The sequence below is a fragment of the Apus apus genome, chromosome 5, assembly GCF_020740795.1.
Source record: "Apus apus isolate bApuApu2 chromosome 5, bApuApu2.pri.cur, whole genome shotgun sequence".
Lineage (NCBI taxonomy): Eukaryota > Metazoa > Chordata > Aves > Apodiformes > Apodidae > Apus > Apus apus.
Window position 1 is genome coordinate 49,894,778 of NC_067286.1, and position 27,082 is coordinate 49,921,859.

The 27,082-nt window shown below is 42.6% G+C and overlaps 2 protein-coding genes across 6 annotated transcripts in view; one reads left to right on the top strand and one right to left on the bottom strand.

Annotated features, from left to right (window-relative positions):
• The first annotated feature begins 58 nt into the window (after positions 1-58).
• On the top strand, positions 59-10,895 carry UBR7 (ubiquitin protein ligase E3 component n-recognin 7). Its single transcript, XM_051621529.1, has 11 exons — positions 59-276; positions 463-596; positions 1,246-1,306; positions 2,819-2,914; positions 3,741-3,794; positions 4,923-5,028; positions 6,208-6,392; positions 6,961-7,092; positions 7,479-7,641; positions 8,521-8,582; positions 9,381-10,895. The coding sequence occupies exons 1-11, from the start codon at positions 136-138 to the stop codon at positions 9,471-9,473; spliced, it is 1,227 nt and encodes a 408-aa protein (XP_051477489.1). The 5' UTR covers positions 59-135; the 3' UTR covers positions 9,474-10,895.
• A 1,235-nt stretch (positions 10,896-12,130) lies between these two features.
• The window catches only part of BTBD7 (BTB domain containing 7), a 54,604-nt gene continuing 39,652 nt past the window's right edge, over positions 12,131-27,082 (bottom strand). For 4 of the 5 annotated variants that reach the window (XM_051621939.1, XM_051621938.1, XM_051621940.1 and 1 more), the window contains 7 exons: positions 25,554-25,714; positions 25,122-25,265; positions 24,774-24,887; positions 23,090-23,279; positions 19,849-20,027; positions 18,706-19,134; positions 12,131-17,036 (listed from right to left, as the gene is read on the bottom strand). In XM_051621939.1, coding sequence (XP_051477899.1) covers positions 16,221-17,036; positions 18,706-19,134; positions 19,849-20,027; positions 23,090-23,279; positions 24,774-24,887; positions 25,122-25,265; positions 25,554-25,714 — 2,033 coding nt within the window. In that variant the 3' untranslated portion in view covers positions 12,131-16,220. The remainder of the gene's footprint in view (positions 17,037-18,705; positions 19,135-19,848; positions 20,028-23,089; positions 23,280-24,773; positions 24,888-25,121; positions 25,266-25,553; positions 25,715-27,082) is intronic. The other variant, XM_051621941.1, reaches the window with a different exon arrangement.

Sequence of the window (27,082 nt, forward strand, 5' to 3'; positions counted from 1 at the left end):
CCGCCCGCCTCCGTGACGCACCGCGCCGGTCACGTGGGGCGCGCGCGCGGTTCCGCTTCCGCTGGGGCGCCCTCTGGCGCCTCCGCCGCGCGGCTCCCTCCCGCCCCGGCTCGCGCTGGGCCTCGCGACCCGGCCATGGCGGCGGCGGCGGCGGCGGCGGGAGCGGAGGAGCCGGTGGTGTCCCTGGCGGAGGTGCTGGCGGAGAACGAGGAGCTGGAGAAGGAGGCGCGGGCCGTGCTGGGGGGCAGCGACCACGAGCGCTGCAGCTACTCGCAGGTGGGGGCGGGGCCGAGGGGGCGGGGCCGCGGGGGGCGCGGGGCTGCGGGCGGGCCCTGGGGCTGCGGGCCTGGGGCTGCGGGCCCGGCCCTGGGGCTGCAGGCTCTGGGGCTGCAGGTCCGGTCCCGGGGCTGCGGGCCCTGGGGCTGCGGGGCCGCCGTGTGACGCGGCGGTGCCTCCCCGCAGGGCGCCGTGAAGCGGCAGGCGCTCTACGCCTGCAGCACCTGCACGCCGGCCGGGGCGGAGCCGGCGGGGATCTGCCTGGCCTGCAGCTACGAGTGCCACGGCTCGCACCGCCTCTTCGAGCTCTACACCAAGAGGTACGGCGGGGCGGGAGCGCGGGGGGCGGGCCGGGCCCTGCGGGTCCTCCCGGGGCTGCTGCCGCCGCTTCCCTCTCGGCGCCCGGGCTGTGCGAGCCCCTGCACCCACCGGCGGCTCCAGCCGGGCCCGGGGGTTGGGCGCTGCGGGGCGGCTGCGGGGCGAGGAGAGCCGGCTGGGGAAGTTCCCCCCGATCCTGCTGCGCTGGGCAGCGCGTCTCTGTGAGGCAGGGCAGCGTTCCGGCTCCTGGCAGGTACAGCCGCCCAGCAGAACTGCTCGGGCAGCTGAGGCCGGGTCACTCGGGCGTTCCCTGCCGTGTTCAGGTCAGAGCGCGGGTGTCTCGGCAGGAGCTTAATCGCATGGGTGGCTCCGGCCGTCAGAAACAAGTTCACGCCCCTCTGGGTTCGTGCCTCTGTGGCCTGCCGGCCAAGTGCTGTTGCTGATGATGGTGTTGGCTGAGATCGGCTGGGAACACCGCGTGAGAGCCTGGGGCTGCAGGGCCCTTTCTCCAGTTCTGACGGCAGCTGTTGTTTAAATAGCTGCAAGAACGTTTTTATGGCTCCTAATAAACTGCTGGGAATTGTTAAGAACACAAAACCGAATGTGGTTTCAGTTAGTAAAAGCCCTGAAATGCTATGTTGTTCCTTCCAGGAACTTCCGCTGTGACTGTGGAAATAGCAAGTTCAAAAATCTGCAGTGCAAGTTACTCCCGGTAAGTTTGGAGTAGGTTCCATACATATAGAATCAAAGTAACAATCTTGGGAGGCTGGTGCCTTGCTTCAGCCAGAGCGGACTCACAGCTCTGCATTTTCCAGTAAGTTAAACAATGTAGGAATATGACAGCAGGAGATAAAGCTGTTGAGGAACCAAAGGGAAGTGCTGCAAGGAAGAAGATGCTTCTGTGAATGCAGCGGGTTGCATTCGTGGTCAATGTAATGCCAGAAATGTGTTGTACCTGCACTAAGATATCTCATTAGCTATAAGCTGGTTTCAGAAGAACTTTCTGGAGTGGGATTTTGCAGTTGCGTTACGGAAATTCAAGGTTGTGCTGCTGTCAAAGGGTCAGTTCCCTGCCCTTCTTTGTGGTGGCATTAGTGCCCTATTCTTTTTTGATAGGGTGTCACCAGAGCCTACAGATGGGATAGTTTTTTACTATACTAAGCCCCCTGTACTTTTCATGCTCGGTGGGTATTTTTGACTCATGAGGTAGTTGGCAATCTGGGAGGCAGTGACAGGAAGCAGCTTGGTTTGCCTGCAGTGCTGCTCCCAGGGTAATAACGGTACAAATGAAGAAGCAGCAAGTGGTTTTGTGTATGCCCATTTTGTTCCAGCCGAGTTGGGACAGATCCAGAGCTTGTCAAGTCTAGGGCTACAGTCCAGTCATCCCTGCAGAGGGACCTCTGACAGTTTTAAGATGTTACTGTTTTTCGTTTGAGTAAAAATATTGGATCATAGGGTTGTTCCACAGATGAAGTGACCTTTGGCATCCATCCGTTAATGTGGTGAACTCGATGGGTGCCGGGTGCTCAGCTCTTCCTTTGCCAGAGTGGTGGTAGATGGCATTTTGTAATAACATCTTAAATGGTCACAGCTGCTTCTGCAGGGGCTGATGGTGGACTCAGGCTGCAACTGTGTGCAGTTCTGAAGCCCTCTGGCTGACAGCTGCAATTGTATTAACTGTTTGTTTTTTTTAAATTGGATTACCTGTAATCGAGTTTCATTCAGCATGTTTTGTAATTGGGATAATCCTTTCCTGTAGAGTGAGGCTTACATGAGGGGAATTTAGTGACAGCTTTGTGGTAAATTGAACAAAGTTGAGTTTGGATCACAGACTGGATGTTTAAAAAAACAAAGGGGGAGGTGCACAATAAATGTACAGACATTACTAATATCATCAGGCAGGCATGGTTGGTGAGCAAAACTCCTGCATCATTTTAGATTAGCAGTAGCTTAACAAATGCCACAGTTGCTGTTTGTTATGAAGAGGGAAAGACTGTTTTTCCGCTTTCCTTCTGAACTTCACTATTCCTTGCATGCCCTATTGGCTGCTCACTCTGTGCATACATGCCTGGATAATGTCTTTCTTTTTGGATCTGCAAGCTGGTGAGTATAATGGTTGCTTTAGGAATTAAAGTGGAACAGTTAGGCTTTTGCAGATTATACCTATTTTCTGTCTTGTTTTTCACTGCATTGTCTACTGAGACATTTCTTCCTTTCCTCCTAGGAAAAGAGCAAGGTGAATTCAGGAAATAAGTATAATGACAATTTCTATGGATTGTACTGTACTTGTAAAAGACCATATCCAGATCCTGAAGATGAGGTAAGAAACAAAATGTAGTAGTACTCGTATATAGATGGTGTTTGTGCAAGGGGTCGTCGCTAAGCTGCTTTACAGGGAATGTTCCACTGTAGGAAATTGTATGTTCGTTCTTGCTTTTGGTCATGTGCTGTATAAAATATTTACCAGGGTTTCCTTAAATGGTAGAATATGTTTGTATCTTAATGACAGACAAGGAGCACAAACCATAATCTGGACAAAATGCTGCTGCAGTGCTCTCTGCTTTCCTCTTTGAAGTTACCGAGTTCCCTTAGGGGGTGGGTTTCTCATTATCTTGGAAAATGTGGCAAGCACAGAAGAAACACGCTGAACGTATTAGGAGAGACCACAATCTGCTTCCTTATGCCTGCAGCAGTGCCCTGACAAGCCTTCTGGTGTGGGGAGAGCCTATCCTGTAGCACTGCCCTTAGCTTTCCTTTACAGTAGTCAGAATACTTTGTTTCAAGCTTCAAGGACCTGTCTTTGCTAAGCTGCCTGTTCATGCAGTTCTGTTTACAGCAAGAAAGATAACAATAGTTATTAACTTTTATCAGCTCTTTTGTGTGAGAGTGTCCTGCTTTACTGGGAAAAGTAGTTTTGTAATAATAAATGGGAATTTCCAGTCTTGATAATATGACAAATGCTGTTGAACTTCAGGGAAGCAAACTGACCAGTGAAGCAGTAACTACTTATTAATGGCAGCTCCCTGTGGGTGGAGGGCAGGGGAAGAGCAATTCATGTGAGCAGGCTTTGCATAATGCTGCAGCTTGAGGCTTGTGAAAGTTTCTGAAGGTTGCTGTTAATGCTAATAACATGACCATTCATCTAGATTCCAGATGAGATGATCCAATGCATAGTTTGTGAAGACTGGTTCCATGGAAGGGTAAGGAAACTATAAGCAGCAGAATGGGATGGTTGAGTTTCTGTGGTTATTCTTAAATGGGGAGTCTCGCTTTCTTTCTCAGAAGATTATTACATGAATTCTAAAGTTTTCCTCCTATGCAAAGGACTATTGAAAGTTTAATCTTGTGCTTCTGTCCGCTCCAGTCCAAAAAACCTAGGAAGAGTTCTACCTTTTTGAAGGCTACCGCTGCAGAATAAAACCATAACTTTATATCTGGGTCTTTAATTGGAAAATTCTGCTCAGTGAGAAAAATTTTCTTACTGAGGCACATCATTATCAAACACCTGGATAGTTTGTCATCCAGAAGAATGCTTTTTGAACTGTAATTCCTTTAAACAGCAAGGAACAAACAGCGTCGTTGATTCCTGATTATCAACTTCGGGAAAATCTTTCAAAAGCAGCTCAGCACTTCAGTGAGTGCCCTACTTATCATGTATGCATTAAAGATTCAGCCTCTCGTGCCTCGAAGGGCACGAGTGAAGTTCCATGTTTGAAGTTGCAGGATCAAAGATTTTTTTTTTTTTATTTTTTTTTTTAAAAAGATGGCTGGCTTCAGTTATGGGTTTTGTGGATAAACTATAGGATTCTTTTGTATAAATGTGTATGTTAAGAAGGTTATGCTGCATACTGCAAGCTTTGCAAGAGTGCTTTTCAAAAGAAAGCTTTTGATTGCCTAAATAGTTTCCACCACTTCATGGAGAACTTTTGGACCTAATTCTTCTAAATTTCGGTATGAAGACTTAAAATAGAAGGAAGTAGGCATAAGTTACTTAAGAGTTTAAACGTGCAATGTGCTATAGGTATCGTCACTTGTCCTGTGCTTAGGACAGTTTAGAAGAATAACATTTAGAAATGAGAAGAAGATAGAACTGGTATTTCTGATATGTAAAGGGCATAAAAGGCTGTTGACAAATTTCAGTTTTTCCCTGGAATTTTTATCAGCTCTTTCCAGTCTTTAAGTTGTAATCATTGTAGGAAGTTAGCAGGAGTGTGTGCTTGTGCTGGAAGTATGATGGCAGTTGATGTTTTACTTCCTCTAAACCTAGAGAGAAGTCTGTTAATTTGCAGCAAACCTTTTGCTCCTGTGTGCTTGTTTCTTTTTGATAGCATCTGGGTGCAGTTCCCCCTGACAGCGGAGACTTCCACGAAATGGTGTGCCAAGCCTGCATGAGCCGCTGCCATTTCCTGTGGGCCTACGCGTCGCAATTGGCAGGTAAAGAAAATGAAGATCTCTGAGCCAGTATTTCCTTAGCACGTGTTTCTCATCCTTGGTTGATTAATGTCATCATACTCTTCAAGTGGTTGGAGAGATGATGTTCATTATATTGTACAGTTGCCTTCAGCGGTAGAATGTGCAGGGCTGCAGTAGCTGTTCCGTGAAAAAAAAACCCACAAATATTTCTTGCTCCTAAATCTTAATTCTGTGGTGCTCACTGTTTTACCTAGGTTATCAAAGATGTGCTAGCACAGGATGGATGACAATTACATACCTGTCTCAAGGAATGTAGTTTCTAAACTGAATTAAAGAACCAGAGAGCCATGCTAAGGGAAGCAGTGAGGCAAACAGCTGAGTCTGAGGCTCTGAGCAGCAAGGAGTGAATGATAGTGACTGAAAATGAATGCGTAAAATCTTACCCTGGGTAGAGCTGGGGCTGTGCTCAGGACACATGTTCCCTGCGGTCACACCAGGCCTCTGTCTGCTGTGGTCTTTGTAGGATCAGAAGGGTAGATGACTTGATTTCTGTGGAAGGAGCTGGTTTTTGTAGTCTCCTAAATGTTGCTTATATCAGCAGGTGATTGATCTCTTAAATGCCCGGAATGTCAGTGGTAATTTTAAGGATTCCAAGATGGCTTACCTGGAGTTCTCTTCCTTTTAATGTAAATACAGGAGAGAATAGGGTTTTTTGTTTTTTCTCTTCCTAACCAGTAATGTCACAGGGCACATATTTGAATTTACATCAAAAGAAAAACTTGTTTTAAATAAGGGAGTGGTTAGCGTAGTTAATCTGTCATAGAGTTTTTGGTGTGTGTGTCTGGAGAAAATGAGGGATTCTGAAACAAAGTCAGCAAAAAAGTACCCAACAGCTATTGAACCTAGCTATCAAGGGATGTGAAGGACAAGCCTCTTAGTAAAGAAATGTATTGTGATACTTTTTCCCTCTCCTAGGGCTTGGATTTTGGGAAGCAGAGTAGTTCAGAATAGGAGTATGAGAAGAAAGAAGACTATGGTGAAAGAGGGAGCAGTTTCTTTCTATACCTAGGTCACCCTGTCTTTGAATATATCCAGGACCCTGCAGTGTGCAACATCATCTAGGTGCAGAGGGAACACCTGTGGCTAGCCTGCACATTGTCTGGCACAGTATTTTCACTTACATGGTTATGTATCTTCCAGTTCCTGCTTTGACCAAAGTGAACTCTCTCGAAGATGAAGGGATTGTCCTGAACGTTGAGGAAAGTGAAGAGCAGAAAAAAGAAATTAAAAAAGAAAGTGCAGTGGAACACCAAGAAACAAAGGAGGAAAAGCAAATGGAACAGTTTAATGAACCATCCACTAGCTCTGGATCTGCTTGTCCAGAGGTAAAATTATCTTCTTTTCTGTCCTGTACATGTTCATACTGGTGAAGCAAAGCCCACCTCTTTCTGCATAGGTTCAGTGAAGAGGTAAATGCTTTCAGGCTGTTTCTGTGTCCCTCTTCAGTCACCAACACTTCCAACATGCGGTCTCAGTGGAGCACAGCCCAGGCTGTGGAACACACTGGTAGAAGTGGGTGACAAGGGTGTAAGGTCTGTTTGCAGATGGGTTAGATCCATCCCTTCTTGTCAGCCACCTGGCCTCTACAGTGAGGTGACTTCTGGGTTTGTTCTCATAGAGCGGTATTACGTGTTGTAGCTGTGTTTACATGATAGTCCAGCTGTGCTTTTCTAAACGTTTATGGCTATTGCAATAAATTTCTACAAAAATTTCCATTGGAAATTACTAAAACCACATCAGAATTGTGGATGCAACGGTAATATAGGTTGTTTATACAGACAAGTATGTCTGAGACAAAAGAAGAATCTTGCCTAAGGAAAATTACATGCTGGAAAGAACAGGGTGTGTTTGCAGTGACGTTCTAGAGCACTGAACACTCTCGTTTGAATTCAGGTAGTTACTAAGAGTGAGGAGCCAGTCTGCAAGCTGAAAGAACTCCAAAGCAAGCAATATTTAAAAAAAGATACTGCCACCTTTTGGCCATCAAACTGGAGAAGCAAATTATGCACCTGTGAAGACTGTTTGGTATGTATTCTCTCTTCATTATCATAACTGATTTGGGGGAGGCAGGGAGGAGCTCCGAGAGACTCTTTGAAGGGAAGCTTGTAGTGTAAATGTTCTTATTCTGCATATAAACATCTAAAAAACCCCTCCACTCCATGTAAGGAAACACAGAATCCTTTGCAATTAATACAGCACAAAAGAGCTTTGAAACATTTGTATTTTCTTTGCTGCTTAAATTCAGTATAGCTTTTAAAGTCATTATGGGGAGATGTCTGAAATGCTAGATACAAAATCTAAATTATTCATTTTTATTCTATTTGTGATATTGAACACAAAAAGGATTGGGTGAGACCATCTCCATCTGAGAAGTTTTATGATGTAAAATTAAATCTTACGTTGTTCTCCAGAAAATGTACTCAGAACTTGAAGTCCAGTTCCTGACAGATGAATGTGACACTGTTTTGGCTTACGAAAATAAAGGTACCAGTGACCAAGAAACAGAGAGAAGAGATCCTTTAATGGACACCCTTAACAGCATGGACAGAGTCCAGCAAGTGGAACTCATCTGTGGTAAATACAGCTTCTTTTTTAGAATCTGACTTAACACCTTCAGTGAACAGTTTCCCCAGGAGAGTTTAGTATCAGGACTAGTGTGGTGTCAAACCACTTTTGAAGTAGCACATAGGAGACTCTGCCAAGTTGCACACCTCAGTCAGGAGTCTTTAGAGAAGTTTGTCCTCTCTCTGGCCTGTGGTTACAATTTTAACTAAAATCAAGGAACTAGGTGATGTGGGGAACTTTTCCCCTGTTTGGCATCTTAGATACTGTATTGATGGTAATTTCTTGGTGAGTCAATAAACATTAATTTACTCTTGTGCTGTTTAGCTTATTTATCTTATCCTGTTCAGTTGTTCCAGCAATTGCCTGCTGTCTGGGGGAGTGCCAGCCAGGGTGAAGCTGGGGTGTAGGGAGCTCCCTTGCAGCTCTGCCACAGAGTGTATGGACAAGGCAGGGGTGAGGGGTTCTGTAGCTGGAGCTGTCTCCTGAGTCAGGGGTTTGCACTCTGTTGAGGACACTTGCCCAGTCTGGAGTTGCAGGCTTCCCACCAAATCCCACACATGCTTTTGCAGTGGAAGGTGGAAGCAGGGTGGGCTTTCAATTAGTTGTACTAACTCACTTGCTGAACTACAGATTTCTCTGAAGATCAGTTGAACAGATACTCAGACTGCATAGGCTACCCTGATAAATTATTAGGCTTCTTGTGTTTACCTAAGCTTGCCTTTCCTTTTATTATTTATAATCCACTTCAAACCTTCGTTTGTCTCAAGTAAAGCTAACAAATGACAAGATGGAGTGGAACAAGTTGTCTTCTTGAGCCAGTGTTAAACTAAAGCTGAATATCTTCTTCTTTGTTTTTTTTCTTTCCCTTGCCTTTGCTTCTCCATCCAGAATACAATGATTTAAAGACAGAACTGACAGACTATCTCAGGAGATTTGCAGATGAGGGAACGGTAAGGCACAACTCAGAATTTGTTTGCCAGAACATGTAGTGTAAAGAACTGTTGAGGGGTTGGTGTTGAAGACTATCTTACTATATTACAGTATTTTTTTCCTGTCTTATGGAGTTGCTGATACTGCAGTAGAAATGAGATATCCCTGATTTTATTGGAACATGAAAGTTGTATTTCCTTAATTACATTGTTGGGACATAATGGGGACCTTACAGAAATCTGTCTATAGAAGACTGAGAGCAGTTCTTAAATTTAAATTAAAAATAAAAGAGTAAAAGGCCTCTTAACCTTTATATTTTTGTGAGATTGAATTTAAACCCTAAAAGGGACTGACTAAATATTGGCAAAAGTCTTGTCTGTTGTTTTCCTGGGGGAATTTGCATGCTGTTATTAACCAAGTCTGCCTTTTGTTGGCCGATTTGCTAAATTGCCATTCTTGGTTACATTGTAACAAACCTGAAGTCAGCTAATGAACATCTTGCTTGGTGTCAGGTTTTTCTGATGATAAAAGCCAGTGGTCAAACCCCTTAAAAATACTATTGGGAGCTTTGCTCCATGTGCTTGTTCTGCCTTTGGGGAGCTCATTTCTCTTGTCTGTATTCTCTTGAAATAGAATTTGGGCATTAATCATCTCCTTTGGGTGCAACAGGAAGGCTGTTTTGCTAGCTGTATCAGCAAGGTGTCAGGATACTTGCTTTTATGTGCTTTGTGTATTATGTGTGGGATGCATGCAAGGAAAAAAAGAAGGGGATTGTTTAATTGCATTTTTTACCACAGCTTGGGTTTTGCTTCCCCTAGGTGGTTAAAAGAGAAGACATTCAGCACTTCTTTGAAGAATTTCAGTCACGGAAAAGACGGCGGACGAACAGGATGCAGTACTACTGTAGCTAGACTGAGAGGGCCTGGGTCTGAAAGGAGAACTAAGAAAACAGTATTGGTTGGTGAACTGAGGAGGCATCTTCATTATTTGGCTTCTCATGGAAATGCAGCTGTCCAAGAAACGTCTTCATTTTGTCTCATGCTTCCTTATTTGTAGCGACTGAAATGCATTCTTAATAGGTACATTGGATTTGTAGGGATTTCAGAACAGATGGGCCTCACATGCTGTGAGAGCTGGCCTTGTCTCCTGGGGGAAGAGGGCTTGTCACAAGAAGTGTGCTGCTGTGTATTTCTTTTAGCCTTTCACTCACTTTCCAGTCAGTGCCTAATGCTGGAGCAGAGCAGGTGGGCTCTGCTGTTCCCCCTCCTGTGCAGGGCTGAAGGGCCTTGCTTGCCTGCTGCAAATGGCTCTGGACCACCTCTGGGGTGTAGTGATGACAGCCAAGGCTCCCTGCACTAAGTGTCTACTTACTACACAGGGGGAGGCACAGCTCCTGGAAGGGTAGAGCAGGCAGGTGTCGTGGTCTGGGCTGTAGGGTGCAGTTGCATTCTAACGTGTGTCACATCAGGTGAGCTAAGCAGCACTGACCTGCACACTCGCTCTTCACTGTGGAAGTGCTCCCTAGGCAGGTGAACAATGAGAAATCAGAGGTTAGGCTTGATGCAACAGAATGGTCTGTTTTTATAAATTCAAACACTTTGTTTCTAATACTGTACAATGATGTTTTACATGCAAAAAAAATTGTCACATGGAATTTACCCACTCACTAGAATATAAACAGTATCTAGGAGGAGGTACTAAATTACAAATTAAGCAGGGGAGGGGGGTGAGGGGGGTTGTTATAGGATTTCTAATGTGCTTTGATTTTAAAACCTAGCCTACTGCAAGTTATTCTCCTTTACAGATATTCCTGAAAACACTCTAGTATCTGGGCACTTTTGCTACAGTATAAAATGTGTGATCTTTTTATAATCACTGTGATAAGAATGGAACGGATGTTTCACTGACTTTTAAGAACCTACACTTAGCTACAATTAAGTATTAACTTTTCGTAAGTTTGGAGCCTAATGTAGTTTTTAGTTTTCTTTACCCATAAGCCCCCAAACATACCTAGAGTTCCAATTTTTAACTCCTGCTTTATGTAGTCAGGATTTCTTTACCATGAGGTACTACCCACTTCCATGTTCATGACCTTTGAGCAGAAAACCAGACCTTTACCTATCATTCTCCTTGCTGTTTCTCACCACTTTATTTACAAAAGCTAGCTCTAGCATAGAGGCTCAGATCATTGGTTTGTTTCATGTAAAATGACTAGTTGCTTTTGAATTTAACTCTGGGTATTGTATGTGCTTTTTTTTTTGTAGCAACTGTTACAGGAATTGTAACTGCATAGCTAACTACACTATCTAAAAATTAAAGAACTCTTCAGTCTGTTCTGTCTTGTTTATTTTGAAGTGCTGCTGTGGTGCTTTGTTTCCATCCATGATCCAGACAACCCCAGGGCAGCACAGTGATGGCCTGTCACCCACGTGGCCAAGACAGCTCAAAGGCAGAGTCAGAGTTTTCCATATAGAAATCAGCAACAGCTTAGAGCAGTCAGGTCAGTCCCACTGCTGGCTGTGATCCAGAAGTGACGGCAGTGTTGTACAGAGGGAGGGGTTTAGTTGCAGGAAGCTAATTTCCACAACAAGGAGTTGTTACAATTTCACAGTGCAGGGTCAGCGCTGATAACACACATTGGCCACTGGTGACATCAGCCTGTGCTGCAGTCATGGAGCAGGGTTTACCTGAAGTGGATGCAGCCCCTAACAATTCCCTTTCCTAGCTGCTTCAAAGCATTTGTGCTTCCTTCCCAACAGCTTTCCTAGTGAAAAGGCACCCTGCCTTAGATTTGGAACAAAAACGAACAAAAAGCCTGCAACAATAAGTGTCAAATTTGTCTAGTTTGAGGAAGTTATTCCTAAAGCTCATGTTCCTGAGTGTGGGAACGGTGTCAATAATTAACATTTAAGCCCTTACAGTATTCTTCTTTTCCCACCCCACTTTCTGTGGGGACATAACCCACAGTATTTTGCTTGTACATGGAGACCAGTCACATCTTTCTGCTACTGGAGGACACTGCTAAACTTGAGTCATCTCTTTGAAGTAGGGAAACACTTGTTTCAGTGAGAAAGATGTAATGAATATTCAGCTGATGGAGGAGAACAGCAATTCGAGAATGTTGGGAACTTAATGAGTGCCTTTGTCTAGCTGCTCTGCTGGGAAAATAAACGCTTCTAGATGAAGGGCTAAGCCCCAATGCCCCGACTGAGTAATCCCATTGCCTGTAATAGTGAATAGTCACAGTGACTTAAGCTCTAGCCAGATGAACTCACTGAACCATTTCACTGAAGTGCTTCTCCTTTTTAATAAGCTGCTTCGACAGTGCCACTAATTTTGAATTCCTCTTTTTACACTGGTTTCTAACACAGCTATGATGTTCAAAGCATTAGTGTGCTGTTTTGTTTTGTTTTCCAGAGGGAACAACAAGCCTTGTCAGTTTTAAGAGCCTTTACTGTTTAAGGGCTGGCATTAAACCACTCCCTTCCCCCTGGCCATCGGTCCCAGTGAGGCTGGAGCCAGGTGGGTCAGCTGGTGAGAGCTAATGGGAAGAAGTCACACAAGCACCTTCTATACAAGCCATTTATTTGAAATGCCAACTATACGTAGGGTAAAGTCAGTGTTACATGCTTCTCAGCAACAGTAGAAAAATAGAACCAGTGAAAACCTTTTTACAACTGTAATGGTACTCAAAAGAGAAATGTATTGTTTTACAATGCATCACACAAGACTAGAATTCAAGTCTGGAGGTACCTAAATAAAAATACTATTTTTTTTAAAAAACACTATGTACAATTGAAGCGTAAACAAGTTTTACAAAGTACTGGTTATGCAGGTTGTAGAAAAAACACTTGCATAGGACACGAAGTCAGTTTAAGAAAATTTTCTGAGCCTTTAGCATTGAAGGCACTTGACTTTATACCAGTAACAACACAAAGACAAGAAACAAAACCGTAACATTGCCAAAGGCAGGGCTACCTCTGGCAGTACAGATAATTACAGAAACCCCAAATACGGTTTTACAGTTTTCTCTCCCAGCTGTTCCCTGCATTCAGCAGAGCTCAGCACCACCTCTACCACAGAAGCATACAACTATTAGAACAGGGCCTCAAACAGCATGAGTATTCTTTCAAAAAAACCCCACAAAAAGCCAAACCAACCAACCAAAAACCAACCCCCCAAAAAACCCCACAAAACCCAAACCAAATAAACCTATAAGACAAACATTTGGGACATACCAGGACCAAAAAACAAGGCTTACAAGGGGCCACAGCCTCAACTTTCAGAAATTACACTCCTCAAGAACAGGAAAAATACATCAAGAAACTGCCAGTCAACACAGCAGTTATTAACACACAACTACAGTAACTGTGGAACAACAAAACATTTCAAAGGAATAATGTTTCAGGAATTAAGTTATTCATCCATATATTAAGGAAAAGAGGAGGGGGAAAGGGAGTAAGTTTTTGCATGGTTGCTCACTAAATGAAAATCTGAGCTCTCTCTTTAATAGAACAAGGAGCGTGAGTCTTCCTCATTCAAGAAAACATAATGTTCATACCTCTATTTCTCAAGGAAAATACAGTCAGTAATCTGTTATATCCATCAAATTTACAGGAGGAAAAGATGTTAATTTCCAGCCTAATCAGAAAGTGCTTCATGTAAACACGGAGCTTCTGCACCAAAGTTTCAGTAGACAGAGAACAAGAAGTAGCAGGTAGCACAGGTATGTGTAGTATGAACACCAGCTGCTGAATAACGCTGCCATGGAGAATAAAGATGGTCTCTCTCCCCTCCCTCTGCACATCCAACCAAGTAAGCTTAGTAAATCCTACACTGGAGTACAAAAAAATAGAGTTCCAGTAATCTGACAAACCATTCCTTCCCACTTCAGAATCGGCTGCTGTTAGCTGCTATCTTCTCAACTCTAAACATATAAGTGAAAATGCAGATTGTCTACATGGCCTGATTGTCTTTGTGGCCTCAGAAGGGCTTGTCTTTTATTTCATACCTACATCTAAACACTATTATCTTTTTAATACTGCTCAGCTTCTGAGGCTTCAGAAGCAATTTTGTAATCTAAAATGCAGACCTGTCCCCGCAGAGGCATTTCTTACCAGCTTATTCCAAAGCCAAAGCATTTAATGATTTCCCTCAAGTCATAAGCTCAAAACTTCTCAGTCTTCATGTGCTGCGTCCCCACAAATTTCAAGCTTAAAAGTTACATCTGTAGATTTCAGCCCCATCTCTGTCCAGGCACACAGTGCCACATCCAACTGTGGTAACTAAAATAATTTTCTCACAGTAAATTGATTTTAGGTAAAAATAAATTATTCAGAACAGTAGGACTTCTGAGGACAGCTCTGAGTTTTTAGTAATTAGGCTGCCAACATATGTATGACACAAGTGCAGTGAGTTTTGGGGGTTTTGTGTGTGATGGAGGTTAATGCTTATAATGCTGGTGAACATGAGAACTGAGTGTCTGGTTTAAGCCCTGCAGGCAGACAGTACTGGGCTCAGATCTTCAGAGGAAACCCAATGGACCCCAGTCCCTAACCTGCAGCAGCACTGTCCCCATACTGACATCATCTGTCATTTAACAATGTTGTACACTGCAGTCCTATGGAAATACTACATATTGGTGATGAGGCCAGGACCACCAAGAGTCTGGTCTGTGGTAAAAAAAACAACACAAATTAAAAAGGCTGACAGAGGGGAAAAAAAAGATCTCCCCTCACCCACAACACACAGCACCTGTGCAGCTTAGCCAAATTTCTCCTCCAATCCTATGCTTCTGTGGCTGCATCTCAGAAGGAGTGTCTGCAGAACTTTCATAGAAGCAGGAGGCCTGTAGATCTGTATGCAGGAGACATTAGGACTTACTGGTTCAAACATCCACATCTTATTTTATCTAGATGCTATTTGGTAGTTTGGAAATACAATATTGAATATATTTCACTAACATCGTGGTGTTGCTACCGGGCCTTGCATACTTTAATGAAGCAGGTTATATCACCAACTAAAAGTAAAGCTGCAGCAGGATTTCTGTTTAAATAGTATTAAATATTTTGAACTGCAGAAAATAACTCAACCTAACCTTGCAGTAGTCCTTACGTCACACTTGGGATTAAAGTTTTCTACTACCAGGAAATTCTTCATTATAGAAACTGCATTTAAAAACCCCAAACAGGCCTTTACCAGTAATCACTACACTGCAGTGGTCTCAGATCCCTATCCTAAATGCAACGGAAGTGTGGTAAAAACTGCATGGTGAGTATTAAGGACGCACTTAATAATGATAATAACCATGACAGCTGGTACACTGCTAAACCCCAGCCAGCGGCAGGGAGCCAGCCCAGGTCACCATCATGGGAACAGGTCAATCACATATCTGTGCTTTAAAAACACAAAGTCAGGACATGGGAGTGGAATTTAAGAGTGCTAAAGCTTTGCACATTTCATGATCCTAGAGCAGATGCTCTTCACCTTGATTTTGTTAATGGAACAGCTGCAATGACAAAGTCAGCAACACTTCAGGTCAGGAACACTGAATGACACCACTAAGAGTGAAGCCCTTTTTTAATCATAGGCAGGAGAACGGAAGGTGATGAGCAGTCACCTCAGCACCTCTGTTGGAGAGAGAACCCTTCTCAAGTGGGAGGTCACCATGGAGGCAACAGCAAAGATACAATGTCATCTTCCTGATACTCCAGAACTTAGTACATATCCTCGACTCCAGTCTTCACTTGCCCCCACATATGGGTAGCTGGAAGAACAAGTTATTACTATTATTTTTACAGTATTTCTAGATTTATTTCTGCATGGACAAATAAATAATTCTAGTCTGGCTAATAAGTGCTTCTGGGTGATCATGGAGTTTTCCATCGTTACAGCTAAACCAGAAAGCAAAAAGAATCAGACTGGCAGATCCCAGTGAATTTCACTGGAATTTGGACTCTTAAGTATCCCCCTGGACTATTAAAAACCCAAATATAATTCTTGAAGTGGGCTTGCTATGTAAGGATAAGACCAGCTGCCAAAACTTTTCAAACAAAACATTAGACTGGGTTCTTGCTGTAATAATAATAAAAAAAAAAATCAGGAAGATTTTAGATCTAAACAAAAATTCTAACAAAAATGTAGTATTTTAATGTGCTGTTCTTTGGAATTCCTATAATTAAAAAATAAACACATTGTTACTATCTCATAAGAAAATACATTTCATCATGTGCAACCCAATGCACATAGGGAATTGGCAAGTGAAAGGGAAAATGCAAAAGTATGAAAATACAGTCCTTTAAATGTGACAATAAAGTTCAACATATTAGTACAAAACTAATACACTAAAATAGATGTACAGGTGCAAAAGGCTACCAGGTTGTAGAAAAAAGGTACCAGCTTTTTTTTTTTTTTTTTCTTTTAAAAGGCTTAATTAAATTTGCTGAAAAAAATTTCCCACAAAATAAAACCAGAAGCAGCATTAAAAATGAACTGGTAACATGCCATCTCTAATAAAGCCATGTATGTACAAAAGAAGTGAGTGAAGCTGAATTCATCTGCTGGCATGAATTAATTTGTCTGACAAGAAGTCAGGCCAAAATTTGCCAAGAATGGGATGTTTACAACTCTTAGGCACAGAGAAATACTGGAGGTTGCTTTCATAGGGCAGATTTCTTATACAGGAAGTCTGGTTTGTTTGGAGACCTCCTTCCTCTGCTTACTGCATCTTCCCTTTCCAAATCTGCATTTCTCTGTGCTCCATGTTCCAATGGCTCATCCTCTGCCAGTCTCCTACTGGGTCTCTCTTCTGGCATTTCAGGGGTGTAGGCAGAGAGCGAAGGTCTGTTGGAGGTTAGCCCATAGGTTAGATCAGCTTCCATTTTTGTTCTTCCCCTGATGTGAACTGGGCCGTTACCAGCATTTTCCTGGGTAGCCAATGCCAAGTCCAGTCGCTGGGGAGGTTGTTCTAAGACATCGAGGTGCACTGGCTCATTCTTTTGTCTGTGTTGATGCCCATCTTGGGAGAGCAGGTATTCCCTCCTAGAGTCCTCTTGCTTTTTAGGAGATATCTGGGAAGGTAGATAGGCTGACTTTAAGCCACTTGGTGATGCCTTATTGTAGCTATACAAATCTGGGCCAAAATATATGCCTTGTGAAGGCGAAGGACTGTGTCTGTTGGGTGCTGGAGTCGAGGGTCTGCATGCAGCATTAGAGAAGTCATAGAAGTCGGGGTACTCCTGCTGATTTTCTCGAGCATCTACTTTCTGCTCTATTGCATGTTTCTTTCGAGAAGTGGGCATGTGTCTGTTCTGAATACATGAAATGTGCTGGGGTGGACCAGGCCCTACCTCTGTAACCGTCTGGCTTAATTCTGTGTCGACTGTGAGCTCTGGTAACCTTCTGTCTTTTAAGGACATGGCTGACACACCCATTGCGATATCTGGCATCAGTTCATTCAGCAAGGGCTGAGTACACTGGAAGAGAAAAGAAATTTGCCCATGGAAATAAAGCAAAACCTAAACACAAACTGTATTTAAGACTGTAACTCAAGATGGCATTTTCCCAATCGACCTTTGCCTAGACCAACCTCAGCCTGCATGTTTCCTACACTGTTCAAAGAACACACGTAACCTCCAACCTTCACCTTGCTGCTAGCTTATGACTTCTTCCATTCATGAAGCTCTTGTGACATAATAATACCTCCTTCTTAAACTCATCTTGTCTTGAATATGCAGTAAATTACAATGTACTCTTAAATTCTCAGAAGTAAGTCTGCTTTAAGCCACTCGCAATTACCAAACTAAACAAGGAACTGTGAGTAGAACTTAAATGGTTTGTTACAGCACAAGGTTGAGGAGCAGAGAAGCCATGAAACATCTTTTTGTCACTACAGATGCAATGGCTCTGCTTGCATTTCATATTTTAAAGTTAATTGCAAGCACATATACGTGTATGCACAACAGCCTCAGGGCTTGGGGGGAAGCATTAGTCAGTGCTGGCGAGAGCCAGAGTGGATGGAAGTTCCAGGGAGGTATTCCTGTCACCTACACCCACATGCAGCCCTGCAATGCGACAAGCACCTTCACTCTGCCAGACAGAAGACTTGACATTTCTACTTGTATTTATCATTTCAAAAGAAAGCAATTTGAGTAACTGTTGATTGCTAGTAACTCACAAATTACAGAAAGAATACAGAACACAGATGTCACTTATATGGAGGCTATGTTTCTCCTTGCATTCTAGCAGAAACATTTGTAATGTGGAAAAGATCACTATATGGTTTCCTTAGTGAAATCAGTATTGCTCAAGAGAGAGAGACACGCTACAAAACCCACGCCTGAACAAACAACGGCAAGCAGCTCTACTTTGAATTTAAGTATTTTAACCTAAAATATAAGAAGAGGTGCAGTTTCCACCCAGAACTGGAGATTAAATCTGCATCTAATGAGCAGGCTTTCAGTATGACACAACTGTGCACTGAAACAGTTTTCTTCACTGCAGAAATAAATTACCAAATTCTTTATTTAGCATTTCATGTACTTCACAAATCTATGTCTTTGCCCAGTATGTTATAGTTCATTCTTTTCCTTGCATCATATTGTAGTTCAGCAACTTTAATGAATGCCTTTAAATGCTGTAACAAACCCCTTTTCTTTGCAATTACCAATTTCTGCTTGCCTATTAATTTAAAAATCTTTTTCACAGCTGTGAGGCCTTCACATTCTCCACAGGCTCCCTTTAATAAGTATCTGTTTACTTCAGGACTATTTACCTGTGAATAGTCAAAATATCATCAGTATTTCTACCTGTGAATTACAGCATGCAGTCCACTACTGAAGTTGATTTATGTTTTGTTTTTTTTTTTAATGTAGAGCAAATGATATTATTTCAGAAGATCTGTGATACCCACTTGCCCCTCCAGAATGCTCCTGCCCCTGAACACTTATTCTTCCAGGGATAAGGGCATGCCTTTGAGATGCAGAAGACTGACAGCCCCTCTGGTAGAAAATTCTTCTCCTAACCTATGAAGATGCTCTCTTATTTAACAAAGCCAAGTTACTTTGTCATAAGAATTCCCTCTGGCTCCTCTCTATAAGCTACTCTGAGCGGCCAGAGATAGGGAGGAGAAATCATAGTACTTACCACTTGCTTCTCAGCTGCCATCACTGCTGCTGCTGCAGCCACTGTTTGCCTCCCCAGACCTGTAGTGTTAGTGCAATCAGGAGGTGCTGCTTTAACACTGGGCAAGTAGACAGGTGGGGCAGCTTTGGGAGCGGTTCGGGTGTGGAACAGTGAGTGATTACACGGGTAAGAGAAGGAACGGGAGGGATGTTGACTTGGCACCCTTTGTTTCCAGCCCACTTTGAACTGGTTATGAATAGGAGTTGCTGGTGGGTGGTACGGAGGTGGAGGAGGGGGCAGTGGTGGATGGAAGGCCACAAAAGAGTCCAGTTCTGTAAACATGGTTTCTACAGCGGGAGTGCTGTTAACACGACATCGCCCGGACTGTCTCACTGTCAGCAATGGGCTTTCGTCCCCAAATCGCTCATCGGGAAAGAATTTGTGAGGATTCTGCAAAGGTAAAAACCCAGCACATATCAAAACAAAGTAAGAAGGCATCTAGAAAAGTCTCCTTAACTAACATGCACTAGAACTAGAAATCTGCTAGTATTGTAACAGGCCAGTTGTGCCACCTAAAACCTCACCAGCTCTCAAGGTGATTACAGCTAGCACAGAATTGAGATATTTACTTTTTTAAAAAACAAAACAAGAAGCATCAGGTTCACTGATTAATGTGACCAACAGATGCATTTGCTTTAAGAGCAGCATACAAAAAGAAGTGGGATTTCAGATTTCCCAGACCTGATATGTACTGTGCAAATCTACTGTACCAGTTAGCTGTTTTTCTTCCTCTTTGATTCAAGAATAAATCAGAACCTTGACTTCTGTTTATGGTTTGACTGTTCTCATCAACTGCCTCTTCGGCAGATTTTTTATTTATCCCCGAAATACATGCCACTAAGAGCACCCTGAATGGCAAGAACTCTTGAGAAAAACATTTACACCTTGCACGTACACATTTATAAAATCACACACATCAAATGCAACAATCTCACAGCAATTTGCACCCAGACAGTTCTAAAATTATGCAGGCATTTCAAAGCATTTTTGCGCCTGCAGGTGCACACACAAACTCATCATCTTATTGCAAATGACATGCAGGTCAATTCATAAGCAGAAGAGAATCAAAGCATCTGTGGTCTCTTAGACAGCAGTTTTTCACACCTGCAGAAGTTCAGCAGCAGCATCAGAAAGTCCGAATTCCCGCAGCACACGAATCTGAATCTCGTAACTGACCGTGGCGCCCTCCCCGCAGTTCAGAGCGTACGCCCTCTGCACCTGCTCAGTGTGGCGCAGCTCCTGCAGCCGCTTGATCATCTCCTTCACTATCAGCAGGTTGGGAACTGGAGGGATAACACAGAGCAGAATGGGGAGAACAGAGATTACTTTTTGAACTGAGAGACAGTAAGTTTGATTGTAACGGTTACATGTAATTCCTGAAGGAAAAAAAAAAAATCTAACGTCGGGCTCACTGGGCTTTTTTTGTGTGTTAAGAAGCCTTCTGCCAAGAACAGTTCGATTTACATATGTTCCTGGGAGCATCATTAAACCACATGGGATAGCACACATATGATACAAATCATAAAGACATACACCATTTTTCCAGCTTCTGCTAGAACGAGCCACAAACACAGCCTTCTTTGTAAACTCCTTAGGATGTAGGAATTTCATGATTTGAGGTGGAGGCAGGATATATTAAGTAACAACTGAATGTTCCCTCATGAATTCTACAGGCCAAGAATTCTTTTTTTTTGTTGTTGGCATAGAGTTCATACTTCTAGTGGAATTCTATAATCACAAGACCATAATACCAGTATGTAACTACATACAGAGCATTCTAAAAAAAATAAGAATTACACAAGCTGTAAGCCAACATAAACCTGTTAAAATGATGTTGTTTTGTGCAGCCATATTGAAATAATTTTTAAAAATGTTTCCAAAAGGAAATAATGTATAATTTGGGGTATTTATCCTGTTGCAAAACTTTCTCATGTCACTTCTTGCTGCTGTTGACAATGAGTGGTATTTCTTTGTGGTCTTTCTGGCCTCAGGAAAATGTGCGTAACACAAGACAAATCCAGATCTCTGAATATGTAAGTCCTGGCATCCAATCCTTTACCAGCTTTACAAGCCTTACATATTATCATGACCAGATGTCCATAATGAAAGCTCATAAAAATTAGATGGATCAGACAGGAAAAACTGTGTGAAAAGACATTTGCATTACAGAGAATGTGAAAACCCAACACTGCAACTACAACTGGTTCCAATGTCACAAAATTTACATTGGTAAATGGAGGATAAGTGTCAGCACAAAGTATTCCCCTCTCCTCACAACTTAGTTCCTGTACTGGGGGTAGAAAAAATAAATTCTATGCAGCCTTCAAGGTTTGGAAGTAAGTCCTCCACGCTACCCTCCAAACACTTCAATTGTTCTCAAAAAATCCTGGTTTAGCAGCCAGATGTTAAGATACAACCAGCATTTTTCTAACACTGAAAAAAAGATTTTAGAAGAGTTTGAAGCAGTTCTTCAAACTGGTATGCATAAAAATGATTAAAGTTTTTCATTAAAGAGTGCTATCTTCTCAAAACCAGATTTGTTTCTAGTTTTTCATGATTATTCATGTGAAACACATAGAAGAGAGATGACATCTCTTTATATAAAACCATATATTTTTTTCTATTAAAAAATACAGTTCTCTCAAGCCAGCTACAGGATTTCTAATTCAAACTGAAACTGGAAAATACCCAAGGAAACTCAATCACCTGCAAATCCTCAAAGCAGAACAGTCTTCAGCCTAAGTTGAACTGATCTTACAAGACTGTTGCAAGAAGAGCACCAAGACATGCTGCCAACAATGTTTCTGCAAACACAGTCCACAGGCAGAGGGCACAAGGAAGATGCAAGTGACAGATGGAGAATATCTGAGCTGTAAAGAACCCCCTGTTCTAACAGCCTGGCCTAAGGGGCACAGAGGTGATGGTACCTAGCTCTCCCTCCAGCAGTTCCTCTGTGCTTTTGATGGATTCCCGTACAAGTTACAAGTTTGGTACATGCCTGAATCTCCCCAAATCAACTGTGCTCTATCCACCCTTCCTAGAAAAAGGCATTGGCAAAACAATAAATTCTTTTGCTCAATTACAGAACTAAGCAAAGCAGGCAGCTACCAGGACACAATACCTGTGCTCCAACTACCAGCCACGCTCAAGAGCAAAGGGCTGGCAATAATTCCTACATATTCAATTGTACAGAATCAAGCTTTAGTGGAGTTTCAAACTGGCCAAGACGTCTCATGTTTGCCAACAGAGCAAATTTTTCAGAACATGAGGACTTGTGTAAAACATGGGAGATCTTTGAGAAGCTGTTTCCTTTCTCAAATAGATCAAACCCATTCCCCAAACCTTTGTAGAAAGAAACCTTACTGCAGTGTTTAACTACACGGTGTTTCAAATCTTTTTATACCTCCACTTAAATTCTCTTGCAGCAATTTAAACCTGTTATTTTTGTCCTGGCTTTAGCATCTGTAAGACTAGTCCATCTACTTCCTTTCATCATACTTGACTGAATGGAGACATCACTGGTATACAAAGATCTTCTAAAATGGTGAATGGGGAGTGGTGGAAGAAGGAAGATGGGTGTTTCCTTGCTGGCACGTCATATTTACTGCTCTTCTACAGACTCCCAAACTGATCCGGATTTACTGAAATGTGATGCTTTGATCTAAAAATGGATGCTAAAAGTTCACTCAAGTTTAACACAAGGCTGCATAAGCTCACGTCACACTAAGTATCCTGAATTCAACAGAGGCTGTATCTACTTCCACCTATAAAAATTTACTCTGCCACACAAGGAATGAAGCTGTTTTGACATCAAAGCTAAAGTGGATTTGGTAAACTGAAAGTGTGTTTCGAGTGCCTACTTCCAATATTTTTCTGGCAAACTAAGTTAAGCTGACTGTCTTCCAAGTTATGCTCCCCTACTTTTTTTTAAAAAAATAAACCAGTATTTTGCCATTTTCCAGCCTTCTGGATCTTACTGGATGACTGGTTGTAGAAAACTGAGAGCCACTCTGAGAACAGAGGGTCAGGCTCCAGCAAGTGTTCTACAGTAAATTTAACCAGTTCAGGGTTTTTCAAATTCCTCAGATGAAGCAGGTTAAAATACTATCCCCTTGAGTAGCTTATTTTCTAACTACTTACTATGCAATCCAAAAACAGTTCATGTCTTCAGAGCAGGCCAATGCAAAAAGGACTACCGGTGGGTGGGAAGAAGGCCAAATGGTGCAGTCCAACCCTCCAAGGAAATCATACTACTCAACAATTCACAAGCCTCCTCCCCAGCCCCAAAGCCCCCCATCCACTAGAAGGATAGCAATCAGCACTGCAACTGATCCCGCAGCCTTACCTGGGATCTCATTGGCTATAACTGAAGGAGGACTGGACTGGTTAGTGCTAACTTGCTGGTGGGTGATCATATGACAGCACTGTGGCACCGCGTTGTTTACCATGTACAGGGTGTCGGGCACATTGGACATTCGGACCATCCGCAAACGAACAAGGTCGGTTTGTTCCACCATCATCTCATCCAGCACTGACTGCAACGACAGCCACCAGAGCCCCCCGTGAAGGCACGTGCACACACAGACCCACCTGCTGCAAACACAGTCCCGAGCCACAAGCCTACAAACATCTAAACCATAACTTTTCCTGGTCCCGAACAGTATTTGGCTTTTCCACAGCATTCTCTATTCCATTTTCCAGTTACGAGCAGAGTCAGGTTTCAGAGCTAAGAGGTAAAGAAAGTCTGGGAAGGTTGCTTTGTTTATTTTGTATCTGTCAGATGAGAAGTAACCTCCCTGAGGCCATGAAAGCCTTGGGTCTCAAATGCCTATAGCTCTCAACTCTCCAGGCAACTGAGCAGGAGGCATTAGTCTGAAAATGAAATGGGTTTCCCCTCAGACGTCTTAAAGAATAGAAAGCATATCATTTTAAAATTCTCATTTAATGTGAAATGGATTTATTTATAGAATGGGAAGCTAACAGTAGTACAAAATAATAATTGGAAATCACTCATCCACAATTTTTTGCATTTCACAATAATTAAACTATGAGTAGGAGTATAGTTAGCAGATAATGAGTGTCCTTCCCTCTAAGGTTAAACAGCTAATGATGCTTTAAAAAATATTAACAGAATAATATGAAACTAATAGAAATAAGCAGGATTCCTGACAGAGGAAAAAAAATATTAGAATTCACTTTTTATTTTAAGATTACTACTGAAGCCCTCCCACATCATACACCTGAAAACTGGGAGTCAAAGCTTTTATCACATGTTCTTTAACATATTTTTGTTGATTTTAACAATGCAAGATACAAAGACAAAATTTTAACTGGCTGGTCTTCCTTTGCTGCTTTAGTGCCACATAGTACTCTCTAACCTTTGTGCTCAATATGCAAAGTAGTCTTATTTTGTCCCTCCCATCAAAGAGGATGCCAACAACAACTCACACCCTTCAAAAATACTTCCTTAGGCACAGGGCCGAAGCTCTGAATTCACCAGAGCAGTGGTCCCAGTTATGAAGCGATGTGGATGTGCACAGCTTCACCTAATCCTCCTGTTCTGTGGTGACCTGCACTGCTGGGACTCAGGACCTCTTGCCTTAAATCAGAATTGTCTTAAGTGGTGGCATTAGTTAGCGACCTGCGAGGCTCTCAGTCTGTCAAACAGACTATGGCCTGTTTCTGTCCCACACAGAGCCATCTCCACCCTGTCACCAAACACCACCATGAGAGATGCTAAAAGATCTCCAGTTTGATAGTCCCCATGTAAGATATTAAATAAGAGAAGCTACTGGTTGAGTGGGACACAAAGGACTTCAGTCAAATTCGACAGAGGGTTTTTGTTCCATTTTGTGGAGGACTGAAATAATTTTGGATATGTTCTGATTCAAACAAGAAGAAGAAATATCAGAGTCCTCTGCTGAGTGGAACAGTCATTCTCCACCCAGCTCTGGTGGGAGCTAGGGAGCCTGAAAGACCTGGCACCGAGGCTGCTGACTAGCTGCAAACTGGGGCTCTCAGGCTCTCACCTTGCCATCCGCCTGCCAGGAGGGCTGCCGAGGAGCTGGGCCGGCAAACTGGCTGGAAACCAGGGAGGTTTCCCTCAGAACGCTGCTTTGTTTCCGGTGGAATTTCATCAAGATCTGTCTCGCAAACATTTCAATTTCGACAAAAAAAAAATTTGTTGAAATTTTTCTGACCAGTTCTAGAGACTTGAGCCTGATGATCAATCTTGTAAGTCTTGTTAAATTGAAAATATTAGTATTTTAGGCCAGTACATGCAAAGAGAGACAAAACACACCAAAATCTTTCCTTGTTTACAGAACCCCTTAATGACTCCAATGTCACAACAGTCAAGTGCTGTTAATCATTATTACCTTAGCCTCCTCCACATATGGTGAGAACAGTCTTGGCCGCACGTATATTCCAGCGTTTTTTTGCCGCAGCCAGGCATTTGACTTTCCACCTTCTGATGTTGGCAGCATGTCTGAAGGAGGAGTACTAATCAGGCCTCTCTTCATCTTGAAGAATCAAGAAAGAGTTTCATGTTTTTTTAAATATAAATATGGGAAAAACTTGCAAGAAATACATTTCTTACACTGAATTCTTACACCACTGATTTTTCTTCAGCCTTCTGATAAACTTAAACAACAGAAAATTTAACCAGAAAAGGTGTTATATTACTCTGAGTGGTAACATTTTAGGAGCTAATCCCTAAAAAATATTAATATACATAAAAACCCTGAACATTGTAGAATCTAAAGTACAAAAATACCAGAGGTAATATTTGTATGAGAGTAGTGGCTTACTGCATCACTCAGTACTTCACTATTCATGGGTAAGATGTGCTCAATGCGGACAAAAGGTAAAAGCGGAGACAGGATCTCTCTCAGCTCCTCAATATCAAGATCTCTCCTCTTCACACCTCTTTTGTTCACACTGTGAGCAGTACCACTGAGTAAATTAGGCTCTGTGGGAAGGAACACAAAATATTAAGTTTATGTCAAAAAGTTGAAAAAGGGAAGCAGGAGTTACAAGGCTTACAGGAAGTGATAGAAAAGGAAAGAAAATTCTAACTTTAAATCAACAGTGCTTATCAGCATTGTTCCACAAACTATTTCATGCCTTAAAATCTGATAGGAAGCATCCTGAGAAGCAGGTTCAGTTATATGAGCATAGGTCATTTGCACAGCTGTCAGTTTCAAAGTGTAAGTCAGGGAGAAAAAACAAAAGTATTGTTTGGAGTAAATGTTTAATGTTTACAAAGCTCTGCCAAGAGCTATGCTATGAAAACATTTGTACCTCCCCACTAGCAGTTCCTCCAAGAACTGCCTCCTGCAGCTCCTCTCCCTTTCCCCAACAGTTTTCAGAGACAGTTCTTCAGAGACAGTTTTCTACAAATTAAGGTCTAAAGAGTCCACTGGCATAAATTATTCTAGCCTCCTTGTGTAACCCACCTTAATAACAGCTGTGTCAAGACCACTCAGATTGCTCTCATGGTCACAGGATACCTCTTTGTACCAAGAGTGTGTATCTTCCTAGAGATTGCAGGATGACAACATATGACACACTTGTCACTCTCCCCCCCCCCGTTAACTATCTTCACCTGTATTTTAGGTATTGTGCCCAGCCTGTATTTGACTAGTTTCACTGTTTGAGGAAACCTGCCCAAACATACGCAACCTCCCTTCAGTAAAGGCAGCTCAAGTTTCAGCCACAGCCCATTACAATTTCTAAGGCTTCTGGGATTTGCCTGACACTGCCACACATTCAGAGCTGCAAGATCAGATGCATCACAGAGAAATTTAGACCAAATTAGATGAAGTTTGGCCCTTGTCTGACAGAACCTGGCATAGCTCTTATTTCTGCTTTTGCTTATCACATGATTTGATGGTCCCAGGAAAGAGAAATGATCCATTTACTAAATGAGTAACAAAGAGCAGGGAGCTGCACAATTACTCCAAATGAGCAGCTTCTCCTCTAGTCCAGGGCTGTTACTGTTTAACTGACTCTCTTACATTCCAAAGTGCCTGAAGACAAACTTAGAAAATCTCGTTTTGAAAATAGAAGGCTAACACTTACTCAGGTCACTAAAAGCACATATTTTAACTGACTTTTTGTTGCATTTCATGTATGTCCATGCAAGCACTTGTATTGCAAGTAGTAACAGTGGATTTCAAAAACATGGCCAGCCCTTTAAAGACAGCAGCCAGACCAGCATTTCATGTCTTCACACAGGCAGGTTCTTCCCTTTCTATTCCCCTTGTTGTACTATCCGATTGACACTTTGTGGTGGGGACGAACTCCAAGCTACTTGCATTTGTTATTTGGGGATCAT